The sequence below is a fragment of the Anthonomus grandis genome, chromosome 15, assembly GCF_022605725.1.
Source record: "Anthonomus grandis grandis chromosome 15, icAntGran1.3, whole genome shotgun sequence".
Classification (NCBI taxonomy): Eukaryota; Metazoa; Arthropoda; class Insecta; order Coleoptera; family Curculionidae; genus Anthonomus; species Anthonomus grandis.
The window spans coordinates 2,787,022-2,807,129 of NC_065560.1; the positions used below are offsets into that span (position 1 = coordinate 2,787,022).

Consider the following 20,108-nt stretch of genomic DNA (forward strand, 5'->3'; position numbering starts at 1 on the left):
ATGAGTTAATTAATTAAAGCCCCTATTAAATAATAATATTCTTTAACTGCCCCTTAAAAGATGTTATCCTAGAGTCAAAAAAGTTTATCTGTCCTGACAGACCATTAGCACTTCGAGCCATTCGTGTAATTGGCTCATTAATGCCATAATTGGTATGGTGGAATGGGACTGAAAATATTTCTGATTGTCTATTCAATCTGGAAGGCACCCTAAGTTTAAAAAGAGACAATAACCCAGGACAATCCATAGTAGCATTTAAAACTTTATGCATAAAACATAAGTCGAGTAATGTTCTTCGTGACTCCAATGTGGGTAAGTTCAGGTTATCCCTGACCCACTGATAGTAATACTCCTGTCTCCTGTAACCACATCTAAAAGCCGCCACCCTTAAAAATTTATTTTGAGTTTTTTCAATCTGCTCAATGTAGCAGTTATATGACGGGGACCACAATTGAGCCATACTCCAAGATGGGCCTAACAAGAGAGCAATAAAGTAATCTAAAAGTAAACAAAGACAAATCAGTTGTAGACCGTTGGATAAAACCCAACATTTTCATTGCCCTACCAGTCACCTGATTGATGTGACTTTTAAAAGACAACCTGGAGTCAATAAATATTCCTAAGTCAGAAACCTCTGTTTTGACACCAATTTGTACATTATTTATTTTATAAAGAAAAGCAATAGGGTTTCTTTGCTTAGAAAAAGTAATCTTGTGGCACTTATTCTATTCAAGTGGCACCAATCAAAGAATAAATTGAGGTCTTTTTGCAGGAGCACAGCATCAGAAAGGGATGTGATAAGCCTAAATAGCTTCACATCATCAGCAAACATTAGCACACGACAATTTTCCAAAACTAAATCAATCAAAAAGAGGCACAAAAGTTTCCAAACTAAATCAATCAAAAAGAGGCAAAACAAAACAGGGCCCGAGTGAGAGCCCTGTGGCACCCCAGATGGTACCAAAATTTCAGAGGAACATGTACCTCCAAGATTAACAATCTGGGTTCTACCTCTGATGAATCCCGAGATCCACTGAAGAAGAGGCCCCACAATACCTAAAGCTCTAAGCTTCTGCAAGAGTACCCCATGGTTAACTCATGAAAACATGCTGTTAGAACTCTATTTGAAAACATGCTGTATATAAGAGGTTAAAACTAAGCCCTTATTGGATAAAGCTTCAAAATAACAATAGAATTTTTTAATCATATACGGCGGGAAAAATTGGGCGTAGAATTATGATACAATATATTCTTAGACATGCTAAATTCCGTTGCGCAGACGAGAATAATAATTTAAACGCCCCTTAAAGTTTTATAAATATTTGTAAATCTACCTTAAGAATTTGACAGTGACATTGACTTTGACATTGACAGCTCCCCATAAATCGCGCATGCTTTCTCCAATGTTTTTAGTTTTTCCGACTTGGGTGGATACGGGGAATTGTATTTATTTTTTAAAGTGTATTTGTTTATTATTGTGAGAAAATGACACTAAAACGCTATTTTTAAACGACATTTAAACTAACACTTGATTTTTCATTACAAGTGCGTGATAAATAATCGTCATAAACACTATAAAATGGTCTATGGTTCAAGACAATGTAGTACCATAACACAAGCAATTTCTTTCTAAATTAGTTTGTTAGTAATGAAGAGTTCTTGTACTAGTTTGTCAGAGCACAGCAATATGTTCGACACAGAGTCGGCGAGTGGGCTGGAGCAAGGCAAGTCCAAAAAATTCAGTTCCGGATCACTAAGCGGTGATATCTCTAGACCTAAAGTTGTAACCGTAAAGCATCCGGAATCTAACAAGCTTAAACCTACAGCCAAGAAGAACAAACATCCAATTCAAGCGGATCTCGATGTAACAAAAGAATTTATAAGATGCAAGGAAGAAGGTAAAACAAGACTCGATTTAAGTAAGTCAAATATTACACAAATTCCACAAACTATCAGAGATTTAACACATTTAGAGGAGCTGTATCTTTATGGAAACAAACTCGCTCATTTACCTTTTGAGATTGGATGTCTTACTGCTCTGAAAACATTGGCTTTAAGTGAGAATTCCTTAACTAGCTTACCTGATTCACTAGCAAATCTTAAAAATTTAAAAGTATTAGATCTAAGACATAACAAACTAAATGATATTCCAGATGTTGTTTATAAGTTAACGTCCTTAACCACACTCTACCTGAGATTTAACAGGATCAGATTTGTTGGTGACGAAATTAGTCATTTAACTGCTCTTCTAATGTTCAGCCTTAGGGAAAATAAAATTAGGGAATTGCCCGCTGGAATCGGTTGCCTTGTTAACTTAGTCACATTTGATGTGTCCCACAACCATTTGGAACATTTGCCAGAAGAGATCGGAAATTGTCGAAATCTCAGTACATTAGATTTACAGCACAATGAACTGATAGATATTCCAGATTCAATTGGAAATTTGCATCAGCTCACTAGGCTAGGTCTAAGGTACAACCGGTTAACATTCGTTCCGCCTACATTGAGCCAGTGTCGAGACATGGAAGATTTCAACTTGGAGGGTAATGCCATCTGTCAACTGCCTGAGGGACTGTTATCCAGCTTAAACAAATTGACCAGTATCACTTTGTCGAGGAATAATTTTTCTGCATTTCCGTTTGGCGGGCCGTCACAGTTTACCGATGTTGATTCTGTTAATTTGGAACATAATCAAATCGATAAGATTCCGTATGGGATATTTTCCAGAGCCAAGAGGCTTACTAAGCTCAATATGAAGGAGAATCAGTTGACTGCATTACCTTTGGATGTAGGAACTTGGGTCAATATGGTTGAATTAAACTTGGGTAAGTTTTTGTTTTATTATATCAAATGAAATCTTTGGTCTACACAGTTACAATTTTGGAGAAGTTTTCATTACTCAATACTCAATAATTTATTCATGCTATTACATACAGTTTATAATGTGTAAAAAAATTATACAAAATTAATTAAAAAGGAATTACAGGTGTTTGTTAAAGCAATTACAGACAGTATTTTACATGTAAAATAATACACTAAATAATACTAAAACTTCAATGGCACTAACAACTGATCCTTACACTGTTTAATATACAGGAGATACAAACAATACATAGTCAAGAGACCAAGACTAACGTAAACATCCTTGCAGTCATCCCTGTAACCTAAAGCTCTCTTACTGCCTTTCGGTGTAAGCCAAAAACCCTGCTTACCTCTGCTGTATGAACCCAGGCAAGAATTGCATGTAAAGGAAAAATGACAAAGTTTGCTTTTCATAAAATATCAGCAGAGACACAATTACAAAGATTTGTGAACTTTTTTTGAATTTCCTTGCAATACCATCAATATGCTTACCTCCTTGCAGCTTTATACACTAATGTTTATAACCCTCTTTGCCAATGTAACACTTGCAATACAATAAAAATACCATGATTGACACAGTCAAGATCAGAGTCAGATCACATGAGAATCAGACTGAATTGTACTGAACTTTATGCAATGCCTCATACCTTACATGTTGCCATGAGAATGAAGAAGAGAAATTAGCCTTTAGTTTCCCGGGTAATAATAGTAATTATTCCAAATACAGCTTGTCTCTAAGATATCTTATTTCATAACATGCTCTGTGAATTTTTGAAGTCAAGAGAGTCTCTGGACAAATAGAATCTTAGAAATTCATTAGCTTGTCAATTGCTATATTCATTGTAAATATTGCATGTGCATATTGCAAACAGATTCCTATATAAATAAGGAAGGAAAGGTTAGGATTTTGTGAGTGATAATGAGCTGTCTCTTATACTCACATTATACAGATGTCAGATCGCTCTCTTTTAAAACACACAAACACTATTAAATAAGTAATGCATGCATGCACCACAGCAACACAAACAATACCTTAAATGGGAACCTCTCATGTTGCCTCCTTAAAAGCATAACAATTTGCTCATATTATTCGACACAACACAGTATTGTCAATTAATACCTACTAAATAAACCACCTCTGAATATATTAAAAAGTGCAAGTGTATGTCAATCTCAAATATTCGCAATGAAATTAAGCACAGTTATCAGTTACATAATGCTCCCCTAGAAAATGTTGACTCAATGAGGGATCTAGGGGTCATAGTTGATAACAAACTCAACAAACACATCGATGAAGTTGCTAAATTTTCTTTGAAAACTCTTGGTTTCATATCTCGGACAGTCTTATTAATTTGTATAATGACCTAATTAAGTCTAAACTACTTTACGCAGCAATGTCCATATAGACAGAATAGAATATGTACAGCGCACGTTTTTGAAGTATCTATGCTTCAAAATTGATGAAATAGACCCTCCAAGGGAGTATGACCATAAACTACTTCTACAAAGATTTAATTTTTTTCTCTGAGGCCCTCTGCTATTCTGACCAGCCAGCTTTTTTTATTTTAAACTATGCAACTATAAACTTGATCCACCTTATCTTTTAAGGGACACACTAAAAAACACATTCGCTTTTATTTAGAAAATATATTTACTAACTTAGCAAGAAATGTACCTTTATATTGAGCTTGCTCAAATTCAAATTCAAATATGCTTTATTGTTTGAACAAAAAATTGTTATAAACAAAGCTTCACCTAATCCTAAAGAGACAGAGTTACAAGGTTAAAATTATATTTAAAAATACAAGTTACAATGACGAAACAAAGTTAAACAGTTAAAATTTATATATTTTTTTTTTAATTAATAAAATCAACTATATCTAACTTTTCTTAACTAAGCACAGTTCAACATCTAGGGATAAAAAAAGAAAACATTTAAAACAAACAGGTTAGGAGAAGAGCTGGGTCTCCCTTAATTAATTAAAATCTGATTGTCGTTGAAATATTCAGCCACAGAGTAATAAGCTCGACCACTCAGAAATCTCCTCAAGAGAAACTTAAATTTGATGAGAGATTTTGCCTCTCTAATGTCTCCTGGTAGGTGGTTAAAGATTTTTATACCTTCATAAAAAATTGATCTCTTTACCAAGGCTGATGTTGGAATGGGAAGCCGCAAATTATTCCGCTGGCGAGTGACATATCGTGGATTCTGTAGGACAAACCTGTATTGATGGGAGAAAATAAGGCATGCCACCACCTGTATGTATAGGCAGTAAATTGTAAGAATGCCCTCCCTAATAAAATATGGTCGACTTAATTCCCTAGGTAATATCCCGCATATATAACGCACAGCACGTTTCTGTAGAACAAACAACATCTGTAGAAGATAGTTGCTTGCACTACCCCAAAAGCAGACACCATACCTGAGATGGGACTCAATCAGGGAAAAGTACACGGCTCTCCCAATCCCCATGCCAAGCTCCCGACAGGTCATCCTAACAGCAAAACAACCCGCAGATACCCTATTGCTGAGACTCCGTATATGGTCCTCAAACTTAAGTTCCTTGTCAATCACCAGACTCAAAAACTTATTGTTAGAATAAGGCGGGACAGGGCAGTTAGCAATAAGAATATTATCAAGACTACGGTTATTTGTAAAACAAATTAGTTTGGTCTTCTCTGGATTTAATGATAGTAAATTTGCCCTGAACCACTCATATATAAGTTGAAGATCAGCCAACATGGCTATTCTCAAAGAGTCGGTATCATACCCATGCCAGAGAACGGTGGTGTCGTCAGCAAAGAGCGTGAATTTTCCCTGGATATTAAGTCGGACAAGGTCATTGTTCAAACATCAATTGAACCATTTTTATTTCTTTCCTTTTAAAAGGTTTTGTGCCTTATCGTTATTTCAAGTGTGTCGCACATGTTCGACTTTCTCATCTGGCTCTCTTGAAAATATAAAAATTCTTGGGAACAGATAAAGGCAGGCAACCCTTGGGTGGCAAATATACCTACTTTTTAAGAGGTTTGACAAAAATGTAAAATAACATAAAAGCATTCTCTTTACGACTCTCTCTCAGTTTAGATCTCCGAACTTAATAATTCTTCTCTCCAACTCTCGTCAAGCAACGCTCATTAATTTCTCTCTCTTTAAATTAGTCTCTTTTATTTGTATATCCTATTTATAATCAAAGATAATCATAGGTGTTGCTACAGTTTAAGGCATTGTACATAGGCTGTTGAATAATCTAGAATATATATATATTAATTAAAATATATAAAGTCAACAGGCCTTTTCTTTTCCTTCACCGACCTATGGAATTTACTCTGGAGGAAATAAAGATTTTCTCCGTCGATGTTTATGGTGTGCCGAGTCATATCGAAACAGTCATTAATATATAGGAGAAAAAGTATTGGTCCCAGTACCGACCCTTGAGGTACTCCCCAGGCAACAGATTGATATTCAGAATACTCCGACCCCACACACACTCTCTGACGACGACCCTTTAGATATGAACAAAACCAACTCGCCGCTAAGCCTCTAAAAGCATAGTGGAAGAGCTTCCGCAGCAGAACCTCGTGACTGACGCAGTCGAAGGCTTTCGACAAGTCACAAAACACAGCAGCGGAAACTCCACCACCGTTAATCTGACAGTAGATATCATTGCGTCATTTGTGTTTTTGTTTTCTTGAAAGCCAAACTGAGAACCACTAAGAATAATCTTTGATTTTAAATAAGACATCACACGTTTTTTAACTAATTTTTCAATAATCTTTGAATGTGTTGGCAGAAGGGATATTGGTCTAAAGTTTGATGGTTCAGCGAGGCTGCCCGTCTTATGAATTGGGATAACCTTAGCAGATTTTAGGCAAGCGGGAAAGGTGCCCATAACTCATGATGCATTTATAGCTTCAACAAGGACATTTAGAGAGATGTCTGGCATGTTTAGGAGTATTTTGGCAGATAGGCCATCCTCCCCCGCTGAGTTTTTGTTTTTTTTATAGAAGTTAATACCTCTTTAAGCTCAACCAAGTCTGTAGGTATAAAGAAAAGTGATCCTTGAATACTGGTGCTTGATAAATAAGTAAGTGGATCTGTTGTTGGGAAACCCAAATCTTTATGGGTTTTATCAGCAATTCCAATAAAAAAATCATTTATATGACTAGCAGAACATTCAGGGACTGCCATGGAATAATTGCTGTATGATTGACGGATATCATTAACAATCTTCCAGCATTCTTTAGACTTGTTCGTGGCCTTATTTAGGCAATTTGAGTAGAAGGATCTTTTGGCGATTTTTATTAGTCGCCGATACAAAGACCTATAAGAGTTAAAATATTAATGAAAAGCTGGGCAATTCGTGAACTTTCTGAAGCCCTAATATTTTGACACGACAATTATGATATTGACCTGTTTAATGGCAGTATAGCAACATTCAAAAGCAAAATTGCTGCAATGATTATCACCTTATAACCATTAAATATTTCTATGTATAAACTCTCCATTTTACCCTGAGAATTTATTTTTGTCCAGTACCTATCTGATTTTCCAAAAACACATCATCTAAATTGCATGACATTAGTTTCTGAAATATTTAAAGACAGTTTGTTTGAATCATAACATTTCTTGATTCCAACAATATCTGTTGTATTAAGATTTATGGCATTTGTTCCATGCCACAAAATTGTTGTCAAGTAAAAGGGAGTACATTTTAGTTTTAACGTTCTAAATTGAATAACAAGATGTTGCAACTACTTTCTATATTCTAACTCCATCTTTTAACTTTGAAATCATTTACTAATTCGTTTCTGTTAAACCAAATCTTGTTTACAGAATTCAGTCAACAATTTCTACAATAATCGAATGAAATTCCTTTAAAAAATATTCAATTTGATTAAGTTTAGTTTTTTAAGTGATAAATGTATATTTCCATTCAGTATCTATTATGCCACTGATGTTCACTTATACCAGCAGTTTGCTGTATTTTGAGCCAACTTAATTGATACGCATTTGTCTATTTTCAACAGGAAATACCCAAGAAGGATTACAGCATTAAACTTTTTTCTAATAATATACTGATTTAAACCTAAAGTATACTTATATCACAACAATCGATTTACCTAAGTCTCACGATTAAACATGACTGTTAGCTCAATAATTTTACATATTGATAAATTGATTTTAGTGCAAGCATTTGTATTCCTATTTTTTTAACATTCATTAAAATTTGTAGGTACAAACCAGCTGACAAAACTCCCAGACGACATCCAAAACCTGCAGGCCCTAGAAGTCTTAATACTCTCCAACAACCTGCTAAAGAGAATTCCCCCGAGCATCGGTAACCTACGAAAACTCAGGGTGCTCGATCTCGAAGAGAATCGACTCGATCAACTTCCGAACGAAATCGGTTACCTCAAAGACCTTCAGCGTTTGATCGTGCAATCGAACCAACTGATACAACTTCCACGTGCGATCGGCCATCTGACCAATCTGGTATTTCTTAGCGTCGGTGAAAATAACCTCGCTTACTTGCCAGAGGAGATAGGCACCCTGGAAAACTTAGAGTCTTTATACGTAAACGACAATCCCACCCTTCATAATTTGCCGTTCGAGCTCGCCCTGTGCTCGAACCTGCAGATAATGAGCATCGAAAATTGCCCTTTGTCTCAGATACCGTCGGAAATTGTGAGCGGCGGGCCCTCCTTGGTTATACAGTATTTGAAAATGCAGGGCCCTTACAGGTCCATGTGATCTACGTAAAACACACGAAGGGTATGTGATATGGTTTAATTGGGTCAGGTCGGACCGACGATACACGGAGTTTTCTTAAGGTCCTTTATGGGATTTTAAACTTGTTAAACTTTGAGGGGCTTGAATGAGAATTGAGGGAAGTAAACCCGATAAAGAAACAGTGTATTTCACGTTAATTAGCAGATATGGTCAAGTTACAAGCAAATTTTATTTCATTTAAGAACACTTCGCATTGGAGGATAATTGATAATGTGGGTATAGTATCATCCTTAAAACTATTGTAAGTAAACTTGGACTAGTTCATGTTTACTGTCTTTTTCAGCTGGTTTGGGTTTTGTAACTGAAATAAGAGATGAGCAAGGCAAATTTTTATACCAGTCACATAGTGTCTAGTAGGTTCTTAGTAACCGAGAATTCAATTGTCTTCGAGATAATGTTGGAATAATTAGTCTTCTTCCTTTAATCTTACGATTGGAAACTCGTCTGAAGAATTCTATATTAATTTGTGCAAAAACCGCACTTATTGCAAAGTGTGTTTGAGAACTGCAAGGTCTTCATTTTTGTTATTTATAGTAAGTATTCTGCAAATCCAAAATTACAGGCATTTCTCTTGTTTTGCAAGGTAATATACCACGCCTTCTCCCAACACCTGCCATTTTGAATATATTCACATATTTTAGCTGACACCTGTATAATAGGAATGTCCACTTTCAAATGAATCAATAAATTTAAGTATAATGATAGGCGGATACCAATTTCACAGCTACCACGATGTCCACTTATTTCTGTCCAAAGATGTAACCACAGAACACCACCAGTTTAACCACCTCTCCTCTAACCTCTTTGAATTTCTTATACTACAGTTTCAGAAAGGATTTCCAGAGTACGTGTTTTTTCTGCGTAAACTTGAGCTTTTAATTTAAGTATACCTTAATAAATAGTCCCAAGGAGAAAGGTCCGGTGAACGGGGAGGCCACTCGCTATCTCAACGCACTGATATCAAACTCCAGGATAATGTTATAATAAATAAAAATGGGTCTCTCTCAGTAATTTCTGCAAATATAAGTTGCCATTTATGCCATCATAATTTTATATGGGTGGAAATTAAGGTTCAAGTGTAAGATTCTGTGAACTGAGTATCTCCGAGTAGATATCATTCATTCTAAGAACATTCGGCTGAATTGAGGAACAGTGAAGGTTTATTCAAGAACACCATACTTCCTTGCAGGGACCCTGTACAATAAACGAACCCTCATAACATCACACGTTGTAGATTAAAAGGTTTTATCACCAGTTGCCTTCATAGACTCTTTTTTCCTTCTTAAGTGGTCCTGGTACTTTGACTGTAACTTTTCTTCCATCGCAACCTGTTGATGTTTATTGCAAGTGGAATATTGGGTGCATACTACTCTTCTAAAGGTAATTAGACATACTCCTGGCAATTTTTTTTGCATTTTTTCATAAATAAATCATGCATTTTCTTAATATTAAGATTAGGATCTAAATAGAGCTGGCAAGTGGATTTTCTGGTGTAATGGCTTTCACACAATAAAGCTTTCACTCTTCTTATTTGGTCTTCTGGCTTCTTGACCTGTGTTGTCTTTACAATCTCCAGTTTCACTCCTATTTTAAATGCATTTAAGTAATAAAAGTTTGCAAAAAAATGACACAACAAAGACCCACTTAATGCCTAACTTCCATTTCAGTAAAAATATCTGATTTTGCGTTACTTCTTTGCTTACTTTCTTCTCCTAACTTTTCTAGGCTACCGATATTTGACTTCTTTTAATAAGTATTGTAGCATTTTTACCATTCCTTAAGGTTCTCGATGCACAAAAATATTCAACTGATACATTTACTCACTTAAACTACTAAACACGATCACTAGAAATATTTATATACACCTTTTTATTTAAGACCTATTCAAATCTCGCGCCAATATTTCAACCGTCAACTGGCCCTATAGCGGCCATTGTTCCGGAACATTCGCTTACTTTCCACGCGTCTCCAGAGATGTCGTGCGATATGCGTCATGCGGAATAACGAAGGACCACTGGAATTCGCGGTATGAATTCTTTTTGCTAACGTTCATCTTCGATAAAATGTGTCGTATTTGACAATTCACTGACTTAGGAACTTCGGGGATTTTGTATTTTTCCTGCTTCGTTGGTAGGTTGATACTTGAAGGCCTTGTAGTGCTCCAAATAGTTTTCTTTTGGCTAAATTTTTGTACAAGTTCTGTTGTACATTCACTTTTTCATTGAACTGCTACCCAGTCTGAGTTCTGCACGTCTGAGCTACATTCGGCTAATAGTTGGAAATTGCTACCTCCAGGTACATCTGGGTTGGGTTGGGCAAAGTTTAAGTGGCGTTGGATAGTAAAACATTGATTATTTAAACTGTGCACATCTAAACCAAATTCCACTGACGATGGGAGATTGCTTGGTACAGAAATATCTTCTCAAAATAATGTAAAAGTCAATTATCGTTTTCTTTGTTTCAACGTTTCACCAGCTAGATGAACTAAGGAGCAACTTTTCAAATCGCATTTTGTCCAAAAAATACTTTTTTGGGTATTGACGAAAAACGATTTTCTTTTAAACCCTGCTATATATTTTTACAACATGGAGTTGTTTTGATAGAAATTAACATAAAAACCCATTAAGTTATCTCAGTTAAATCAATATTTATTGGAAAATCTGTAAAAATCGAAAAAAATTTTGGACTTAATGCGTAACAATGTATAAAATTCGTTTTGTTTCGTTCAAAATTGGACATAATGCTGTTTGTTCCAATTTATTCGTTTTACAAAAAAACTGGTGTTGGTAGTGAAATTATTCGACTTTAAGGATAAAATGTCAACTAAGTACCAGGAATATGTTTTTTTTTTTGTTTTTGTTAATTTCTTCGAAAAATGCAAACCTACAAAATAATACTAATGTTAATAACATACAAAGTCCACTTGAAAAAAAAATCAAATTTGTTCCTGGTTAAGGTCTTCTTCGAGGCAGTCGCACATGGGATTTTCTTCACCTACATTATCTGCAGGATCTGGAATTTCAGCTTCTGGTTCCGTCGTGGTGTTTAAGGCATGATCAAAAAAACAGGAGCGAAGAAAGCGGGACTTTAAATTCCCAGTCTTGTCCAAATCTTGCACAAAGCAGCTTTCGCACATCAGTTTTCTTCTTTTATGTTATTTACCAGTGGTATGTTACAGCGATCCTGCATATCCCTCATCAAAGTTTGGCCTCGTTTTGTTATTTCCATTGGGTGCTTCGTTCCTTTATTCCATCAATTTTTTTCAGTATTTCTCTGAGATCTTTGTAGTTTTTAAGGAACCAGTCTTCGCCTAAAACTCTGACAATTCCGTATTGTTGGTAAATTCTGATATAAGCTATGGGGCTCAACATCTCTTCAGTTTTTCGTAGATGTTTCTCGACTCGACCGAATACCCTGTCAGCAGGTAAATAGGAGTGGCCGCGAACTGGGAAATATATACTATCTGTTTTATGTTTCTTGGGGACTTTTTATGTAGCCAGTATGTTAAGGCATGGATGACGTGTTGGTTTTTGTTTTGACCTGCGCAAAAAGCCTAATTTGCGTTACCGAATCTTCAATATGTACTTTTTCTAAAAAGTCTATCAAAGCTGAAGAAATTTCTTGAGCACCTCTTGCAGCTTGTGTCTCGTTCCAGACATAAAAATGTGGGCTTTTAATTGCAATCAGTCACACAAAAAGAGTAAAATGAAATTTGTCTGGAATAGAAAGCCTCACCAATACTGACTTTGGGAATTGCTTGCACTTGTTGCAAGTCAAACCCGTACGTTATGCTCGCTTTTGGGAATTGCTTCATCAAAGTATGGAAAGCTTAAGCTCTCTTTTTGTGAATTAGGTACGATGTTTGAAATTAACCCTTCTTTGATAACACCATTTTCACAAGACTGAATTTCACTGTTAAGTCTAGCGCAATAGCTACAGATATTGGAAGCGAGAGAGCCAAACCCTAGATTAAACTTTGTCTCAAAAATTTTTACGAAAAACGTTTTTTTTACTTTCAACTCGTCTTCAACGGTAGTATTATAAAGGTGAAAAAGTCGATTTATGTTCAAAGATGAATGCAAGTAAAGTCGACGGCTTTTATTTCGTGCATAATGACTTTCGCAACCTCGCAAATTTGAAATAAACTCGTACACTTGCTTTCTTTTTGCAGAAAATTTCTCGTTTCTCTACGATCCTGATTCCAGATAAAATTCCGTCAGCAATTATGTTTAGTCTTCGCTGACCGACCCCAAACAACTTAGCAAAAAATTTGGAGCATACAGGTAGTCTTTGTTTTTCTGTAGATATCAAGAAATATTTAACTGCAACGCGATGTGGCTTGTTTTTTCTCACCTCACCACGAACTCGACTGCGTTTTGGTTGAGCAACATCCATTAAAAAGGACAGTCTTTTATCTTGCTCCTTTCTGTCTGGTTTATAAAAAACTTTTCTCTTTGCTTTTGCTAGAATGCTTCTTGAAATACTGAGACAGTTAAATTTTCCTTCTCTGTGGAGGCAGGGTGGTTGAAAATTAAGCAACAAAGGGTCAGGGTCTTGATATCTATAAAAAATAAGTATAGGTGTGAATATTTTTTCATTGTAACAAACGAGCAATACTTACCTCTTCTCATAATCCATTTCCCTTTTTGTCTTTTGTCGTTGCCTTTTCCTTGACCCTTCATTATAATTGCCCACAATAACACTGTTATCGAGGTTTTCCTTCATAACGCACTTTAGCACCAACACTTTCTAGTTCCTAAATATTTTATTTAAAGAATGTAACTGGACAATATACACCTGCTCCACTGCAGAAACTTACTGAATTGCAGGTTATAACAAACAAAACTAACACAACACTAGCTTCATATATCAGCTGTTTTGTTCGAGACACATAATGCGTTTTGATTCGACTACATCTGTGGACAAAATGCATTTTGATGTGGATCCTATACTTTGCACGTCGATTACACAGTGACATAATGCCGTTTGAAACGTTTCATTTTTACAGGTTTGTAGAACACAATAATTAATTTGCAAATCCGCTTCAAGTTCAATTTTGTCCAATTTGGACAAAATGCGTTTTGAAAAGTTGCTCCTCAACTGGTCTCTTCAGGTTAATCTATTTAAAAAATAAAACGAATTATATACAATATTATGTGTATAAAAATATATGGATTAATAAAAACGGACATACCGACAAATTACATAGTCGATGACAAATATCAAAGTAGGAATTTATGATACTATCTTCTACAAGAGAGTTTATTGCAAATCGGTAAATCATATACTTCGGTTAAAGACATATGGTCAGTCTTGAGGTTAATTGTATTATTAGAACAGTTAATATGTATCATTTCGGAAATTATACATCGAGACTAATTACCTTACTCAAAAATGTGACAATTATCTTTGATTCTAATAAGAGCGGTGAATTTTAACAAATTTAACAACCTACTTACTCCGGCCACTTTGCTGAGCCGCTAATTGTTGGAATATTTTATAATTATGCAAAAGTCAGCATTTTATGAGGTGTCCGTACAAAACTGCCGTACTTCGGCAAAAGCTAGTAACTATAATTTAGAGAAGTTTTCAGGAGAGCGCGTTTTCTTAAATGGCTTAGACTTTGTTTACAGTAAGTTTTTTAATTTACCAGTTAGGCATTTCCTTTAACATTTTTGGTAGAAAATTTATAGATGTAAAGAAAAACATTAAAAATAAAGTAATTTGACTGTTAATGCGAGTTACTATGTTTTGTTCAGATTAAAATATTTAGAATATTGACAAAAATAAGTACGCAAAAACTAGCAACTTTAGTCGCAAGAAAAAAATTTCCTATTTTCAAATAATATAATAAAGTAAAATATAGTACATAGTAGGTGATAACTAAAGTCAAGTAATTTTTATATCAAATATTTTATTAATTCTTTGGAATGACATTGTAAATCAATAATTTTAGGTTTCTGAAAAAGTACACAAATCGCGCGACTTATCATTTGATGGTAAATAAGTCCAAATTTTTTTTTTCGTTCATCGTCGAATTGTCGCTTAAAGCGTGTTTAGAATATTTTTCTTTTTTTTTGCATTTATTCCCAAAGGTTCCAAATATGGTTCTGCTGGTAGCTTAACTTCAAATTTATTTTTTAAAAAACTTGTTTCAATTAAAACATCATCAAAGATTTTTTTTTATGAAAAAAGCTGTTAGAGACTTTTCGAGATTGAACGACCTTAAGAGAGTCAAGAAGAGGAATGTTGTTATTTTTTCGTTGTTTGCACCCGTCTGTAAATGGGAAAAAATCGGAAATATTAAGTTTTAAACATTTGGTTTTTTTGCAGATTTTTCTATTATGTTTAGAAGTTGATCATAATCGTAAATATTGGGATATTTTTTTATCTCTGTGCTTATTCGGCCATGAACGGAATCGGCAGCCATATAGGAATGACACGGTTCAAAATATTTTAAAGTAATTTCATCTGGCCCCCATTCTGAATTTACGAAGCAAACAAATGAAGAAAAGAGGGTCCAGTTTTTATTCTGGGCTGAACAGTTATATCTACCCAGAACGTAAGTTTCGTTATTTCGTTGCTCAGACTTCTAATCAAATTAAAGTATGCCGATGTCACGTCAGAAGCACATCTTCCTCTAATTGCCTCATGCCACATAACACAGATGTTGCTGTCATCTTGCAGAGAGGCAAAAGTTTCATTAAAAGCAACGAGCCTGTAAATAAAAATTAACTAAAATCATAAAAACATTTATTTTATGGCGCCGTATTTAGACAAAAAAAAAAGAGTTTTTGGTTGACATTTTTGGAAGAAGTAACACTTTCTGCATATCAACGCTAAAAACTTTCTCATTTGGAGTAAGAACTTTGGCCTTATCCGCTTGGTATGCCTGTCTAGCTTCTGTGTAAAACATTTCATGATCGGAATATTTGGTACACGTTTTACATTTACAATCTGAATTAGTCTCATTATTTTTGTGAGATTTGTAAATTTGGCAAGTACCTCACTCATCTTGCGAAGGTCGAGAAAATCAAATATTTTGTTGCTTAAATACACTTCTATACAGATCATAACCAACTTTTTGCCCCAAATCAGAAAAATCCTTCCATAGGAAAGATACTGTCAAATCTGGAGGCAAGTATCGCCTGTTTGGGGAATGTTTAAGGTTGTAATGTGAAACAACAGGATTAAAAGTTTTGATGTGATTAATTATTGCAGTTTCGTGATCAAATTTTTTAGAGCTTAAAATAGTTCTGGCAATAAGACCTCTATCATCTTTTGTTTTGGCAACTCCGTTTTCGGAATTTCTTTTTTCTCTTAAATGAGCGGTGATCATTCCATCAGACTTTAGGCCAAGTGTCTGCATGAACATTGTTTTGCATACCTGCAGGTCTTCAATTAGATTGGTACCAGATTGCATATCATGCTTTATTGGTAAAAAAATATCGAAGGGAATAATTTCTATTTGATGCTATTGTCTTATGTAACCCTGGTTTTAACACCAAATTGCTTAACGTGCGAGTCCAAAAACAGCCTTCTTTCACCAAATGTCAATTTCCAAAAGGTAGTTCTAATATTATTTCTTTCCAATTCGCTTTCTATAATTGTTGCTTCATCTATGTTAATATTCTCCTTGTTATTATTTTCTTGTAAATCTCCAGAATCAATAAACTCTGTTATTTGGGATTCCTTATCAAAGCCAAACTTGAGCTGACTACTTAAATTAATAAAACGAGGCTCATCGGAGACACATAAGTTTTGTAAGTTAAAAAATGTTTTTCGCCTTTTTTTAACTGGTTCAAAGTCAGGATCCGCGTCTGAGTCATCAAAATCTGAAACTTCTTCTACATTTTCATGGTTCATTTGATCTGATGATTTTTCAGTAAAATGTTCCGATTTTTTGAAATCATCAGCAGCTGTTGCTTTTGAGGTACTGGCGACTGGATTTTCATACGTGTTTCAATTTTTCTAAAAAGAGTATATCAGTTATTCTGTTAAAAAATTTTAACAAAAACAAATTTTAGAAAAATTAAGTTTTTAAATTTAAAATTTTGAAAATCGTTGTTCTTGTTCGATTTCCAAAAAAAATTTATTTAAACGCTAATAATTTGTTTAAAGATAAAAAAAAATGGAAAACCACGTTTTACAAAAAAACTTATTTTCAGATAAAAAGTTATTAGTATTGTAGGTATATAAACGATTAGTTTTTGACATATTCGACAAAGTTTCATAAAAAAAACATTTTTTTTAACCATAAACATGCATGAAAACTGTCTACTTCTCTGATTGTTCCGAAATTTGGCATGTTTATTCATATTTTCAATTCACATACCTACATATGTTTGGACGGAAATAAATTTGTCATATATTTATATTTTTGCTTAGGTACTTATTAATTTGATAATCCAGGCGACGCCACTGTAAGAAACATGACAAAAATATGTCTAAAATATTCCACTAAAATATGTGTTTTTATATTATAAATAAACTTGCAAAAGTATTATTTGGTTAATTTCAAAACTATACTAAAAAAATCACTTTTAGTACCTCAAGTAGCATAGATTATTATTTCTTAAATTATTTTAAAATTCGTTTAGTTTGATTTATTTACAATTTTCTCCCTTTATCCCCTATGTAGAATATTTTTTATTAGACTAATAAAATATTTCTTACCCCTGACACATTGAAACCATCCACTTTGACCTACTCGACATCATTTTGCACTTTTTTACACACTAAGACTCTATAAATGTATTTAAATATGAGACACCCCCCAGACTCTCAGAGCTACAATCATGTGCAACAATTTCTTGCGAATGAAGAAATACGCGCGAACATAGCCCGTTAAAAGCCAGTAACAACCGATACAATTTATCCAAAAGCATGCGTTTCGGTAAAAAATAGTCCGATAAAAGCTAATATGTTTAGAAGCCTGTCACATACTGGTTAAAAAAAGTAATAAATATACAGAGTAAAACATAGCATCTCTAAATTGCCATCTTTTAATTAAGACAGGATTTACAATTGAAAAGTCAAACTTACTTGCTTTAGATATAGTAATTTTAATAAACGCTTGACAATACTATAAGTTTCCAGATAAACTTGAGTTACTAGGTTTTAATAGGGTTCCTTGTGTTCTGAAATTAAATATTGTCATTAGTAACTCTATTTGCTATATTTTACTTAAGGTTACCTTGCATTTTTTACCAGTTACTAAAAAGAGAGATAGGCTTATCCAGCCACTATAAAATAGAGTAAGATAAAAAATTATTTTAGTAGGTATAAGCTTACACGCTGGTTATAAAAACGCAGTAATTTTTTAAAACGTAGTAACTCGAGTTACTGGCTTTTGCTGAAATACGGCAGAAAATGCTTACAAGAAATACCCATTAAGTCAGTTGGTAGAACAAAATTTAAGGGACATATTATTTGCAAAGTTTTCAATTGACTTAGTAAGTTCACCATAAAGACATTTATGATGATATAAATAACTCAAAACTTTACAATAATGACTTAGAAAGTGTGTTTTGCTTGTAACCTGACGATATATTTAAAATAACATTTATTTTCTCTTAGGTATGCAATAGTGCGGTTCCAAAATTGTTTTCTGCACTAAAAAAAATCATTCCTAATTATTTTAGAAATTTCTTAAGTCTAATGTACGAGAGTAGTTTCTTAATTAATTTTGGGTGTGAAAGAAAGTCTACACTAAGAGAGATTTTTTTGCCGTTGATAACATATTTATTACAGTCTTATACTGGAGGTTTCTGTACCAAAAGACGTCTTTACTTACAGAGACTTAAATTTTAATATTATCGAACACAGGTTTATCAGGTTGTCTTTATTGCGGAAATAAATGATAAAAACGTGGAAATAAAACGATAATACTTATTATACCTGAAGTAGATTTTTGTTATTGTGAATGTAAACTGTAATACCTTAAATTAAAAAAAATATTCTTGAGAAATGGTTTTACACTACCGTAAACATGATTATTTGTTTGTTTATTAAACTGCAACGATCCATAAACGAAAATGTGCCGTGAAATTATAATTTTTAGCGTTAAGCCTTCCTTTACTGTTATAAGGATTGTTATATTTGTCAGAACTAGTCTTTCAGATAAACTTTCAATATGTGATATGATTATATTAGATTAGTGTAAGTTCCCTTCGCCTGTAAGAAATTACTAATTAAACATATTTTATTTTTATGTATTCCTGACACTATGAAAGTTTTGCTTTTTTGTAAATAACATGAATGGTTCCTTACTGTTCTATATATCCTAAAGTCAAAAGTAAAACAAAAGCAGGCTTTTTATAAGATGTATATAATTAGTTAACAAAATTGATTGGTTGGTTTGAAAAACAAAATTATATAGTGGATTCAACAGTTCAAAAACACATTAAAGAAACTTAAACAATTACTTCAAAAGCCTGGAAGAAAATAAAAATTACTTCATTTATCTGGAATTTAATAATAAGTGGCTTTAAATACCAGGACTGGAGGATATGCCAACATTAAAATACTTTGACATCAAATACTTCATATTAATTTAGAAAATGGCTAAAATTAACACTCTAGGATATATGAAAAATGGCTTCATATGCCTGGACTAAAATAGAAAATTATTTCAAAATTTCTTCCTGGAACATGAGGACTTAAGAACAAACATTATACCTGGAAAAAACTACAACAGTCTGAATTTCTTATGCAGTCTGGTATGCATAAGAAATGACTTCAATTATGTTCAGCTATAAAAACCTGAAAGCAAAATTATTCCATATATATGAAATAATCAGAAAAATAACTTCAAATCCTCGGCATAAAGGGAAAAATTGAATAGAATAAAGTATAAAATTGTCTCTGATTATGTAAAACAAGTTTGTATAGTGCAATTTATTTTTGTACAAAGAGCTTAGTGTATCTATCGTAACATGAAGAGAAATGAAAAAAATCACGCACAAATCTCATATTTATACTTACTACATATTACAATTAACACCACTCCTATTCAGGGATTTCGTATAATAAATAAATTATTATTCTTAACAGCATGTACATACATAGGTCTACACCTATCTATTTATTATTATGCAGGTTGTATGAGATCTACCTATTAAAAATTATTGTTGAATGAAAACAAGTATAACAGTGCTACTATTAAATAGAACTTCTACTTTACTTTTATTAGTTTATAGTGTACCAGTGAGGTATATATTTTATTATAATAGGAGCCCAGACTACTTGTTGTACAATTCCAAACATTGTTGATTAACAGCATTTCATCTATATTTGAATTGCTGTTAATGTTGTTTCCACATGGTTGGTCATGTGCGCGTGATGCGGTATGTATCCAAACCAGAAATTATCTGATATCAGTGTTATTGAATATTTAGGTATTAGTTGTCTGCTTAAATGTTGCTAAAAATAAAGTGTATTTTATGGAGAA

General features: G+C 33.7%; 1 protein-coding gene across 1 annotated transcript; it reads left to right on the forward strand.

Moving 5' to 3' along the window:
• Window positions 1–1,390: 1,390 nt before the first annotated feature.
• LOC126744978 (leucine-rich repeat protein soc-2 homolog) lies at window positions 1,391–20,108 on the forward strand. The gene is made up of 2 exons (XM_050452603.1): window positions 1,391–2,825; window positions 8,100–20,108. Exons 1-2 carry the CDS (start codon window positions 1,649–1,651, stop codon window positions 8,615–8,617), a joined length of 1,695 nt encoding a protein of 564 aa, XP_050308560.1. The 5' UTR covers window positions 1,391–1,648; the 3' UTR covers window positions 8,618–20,108.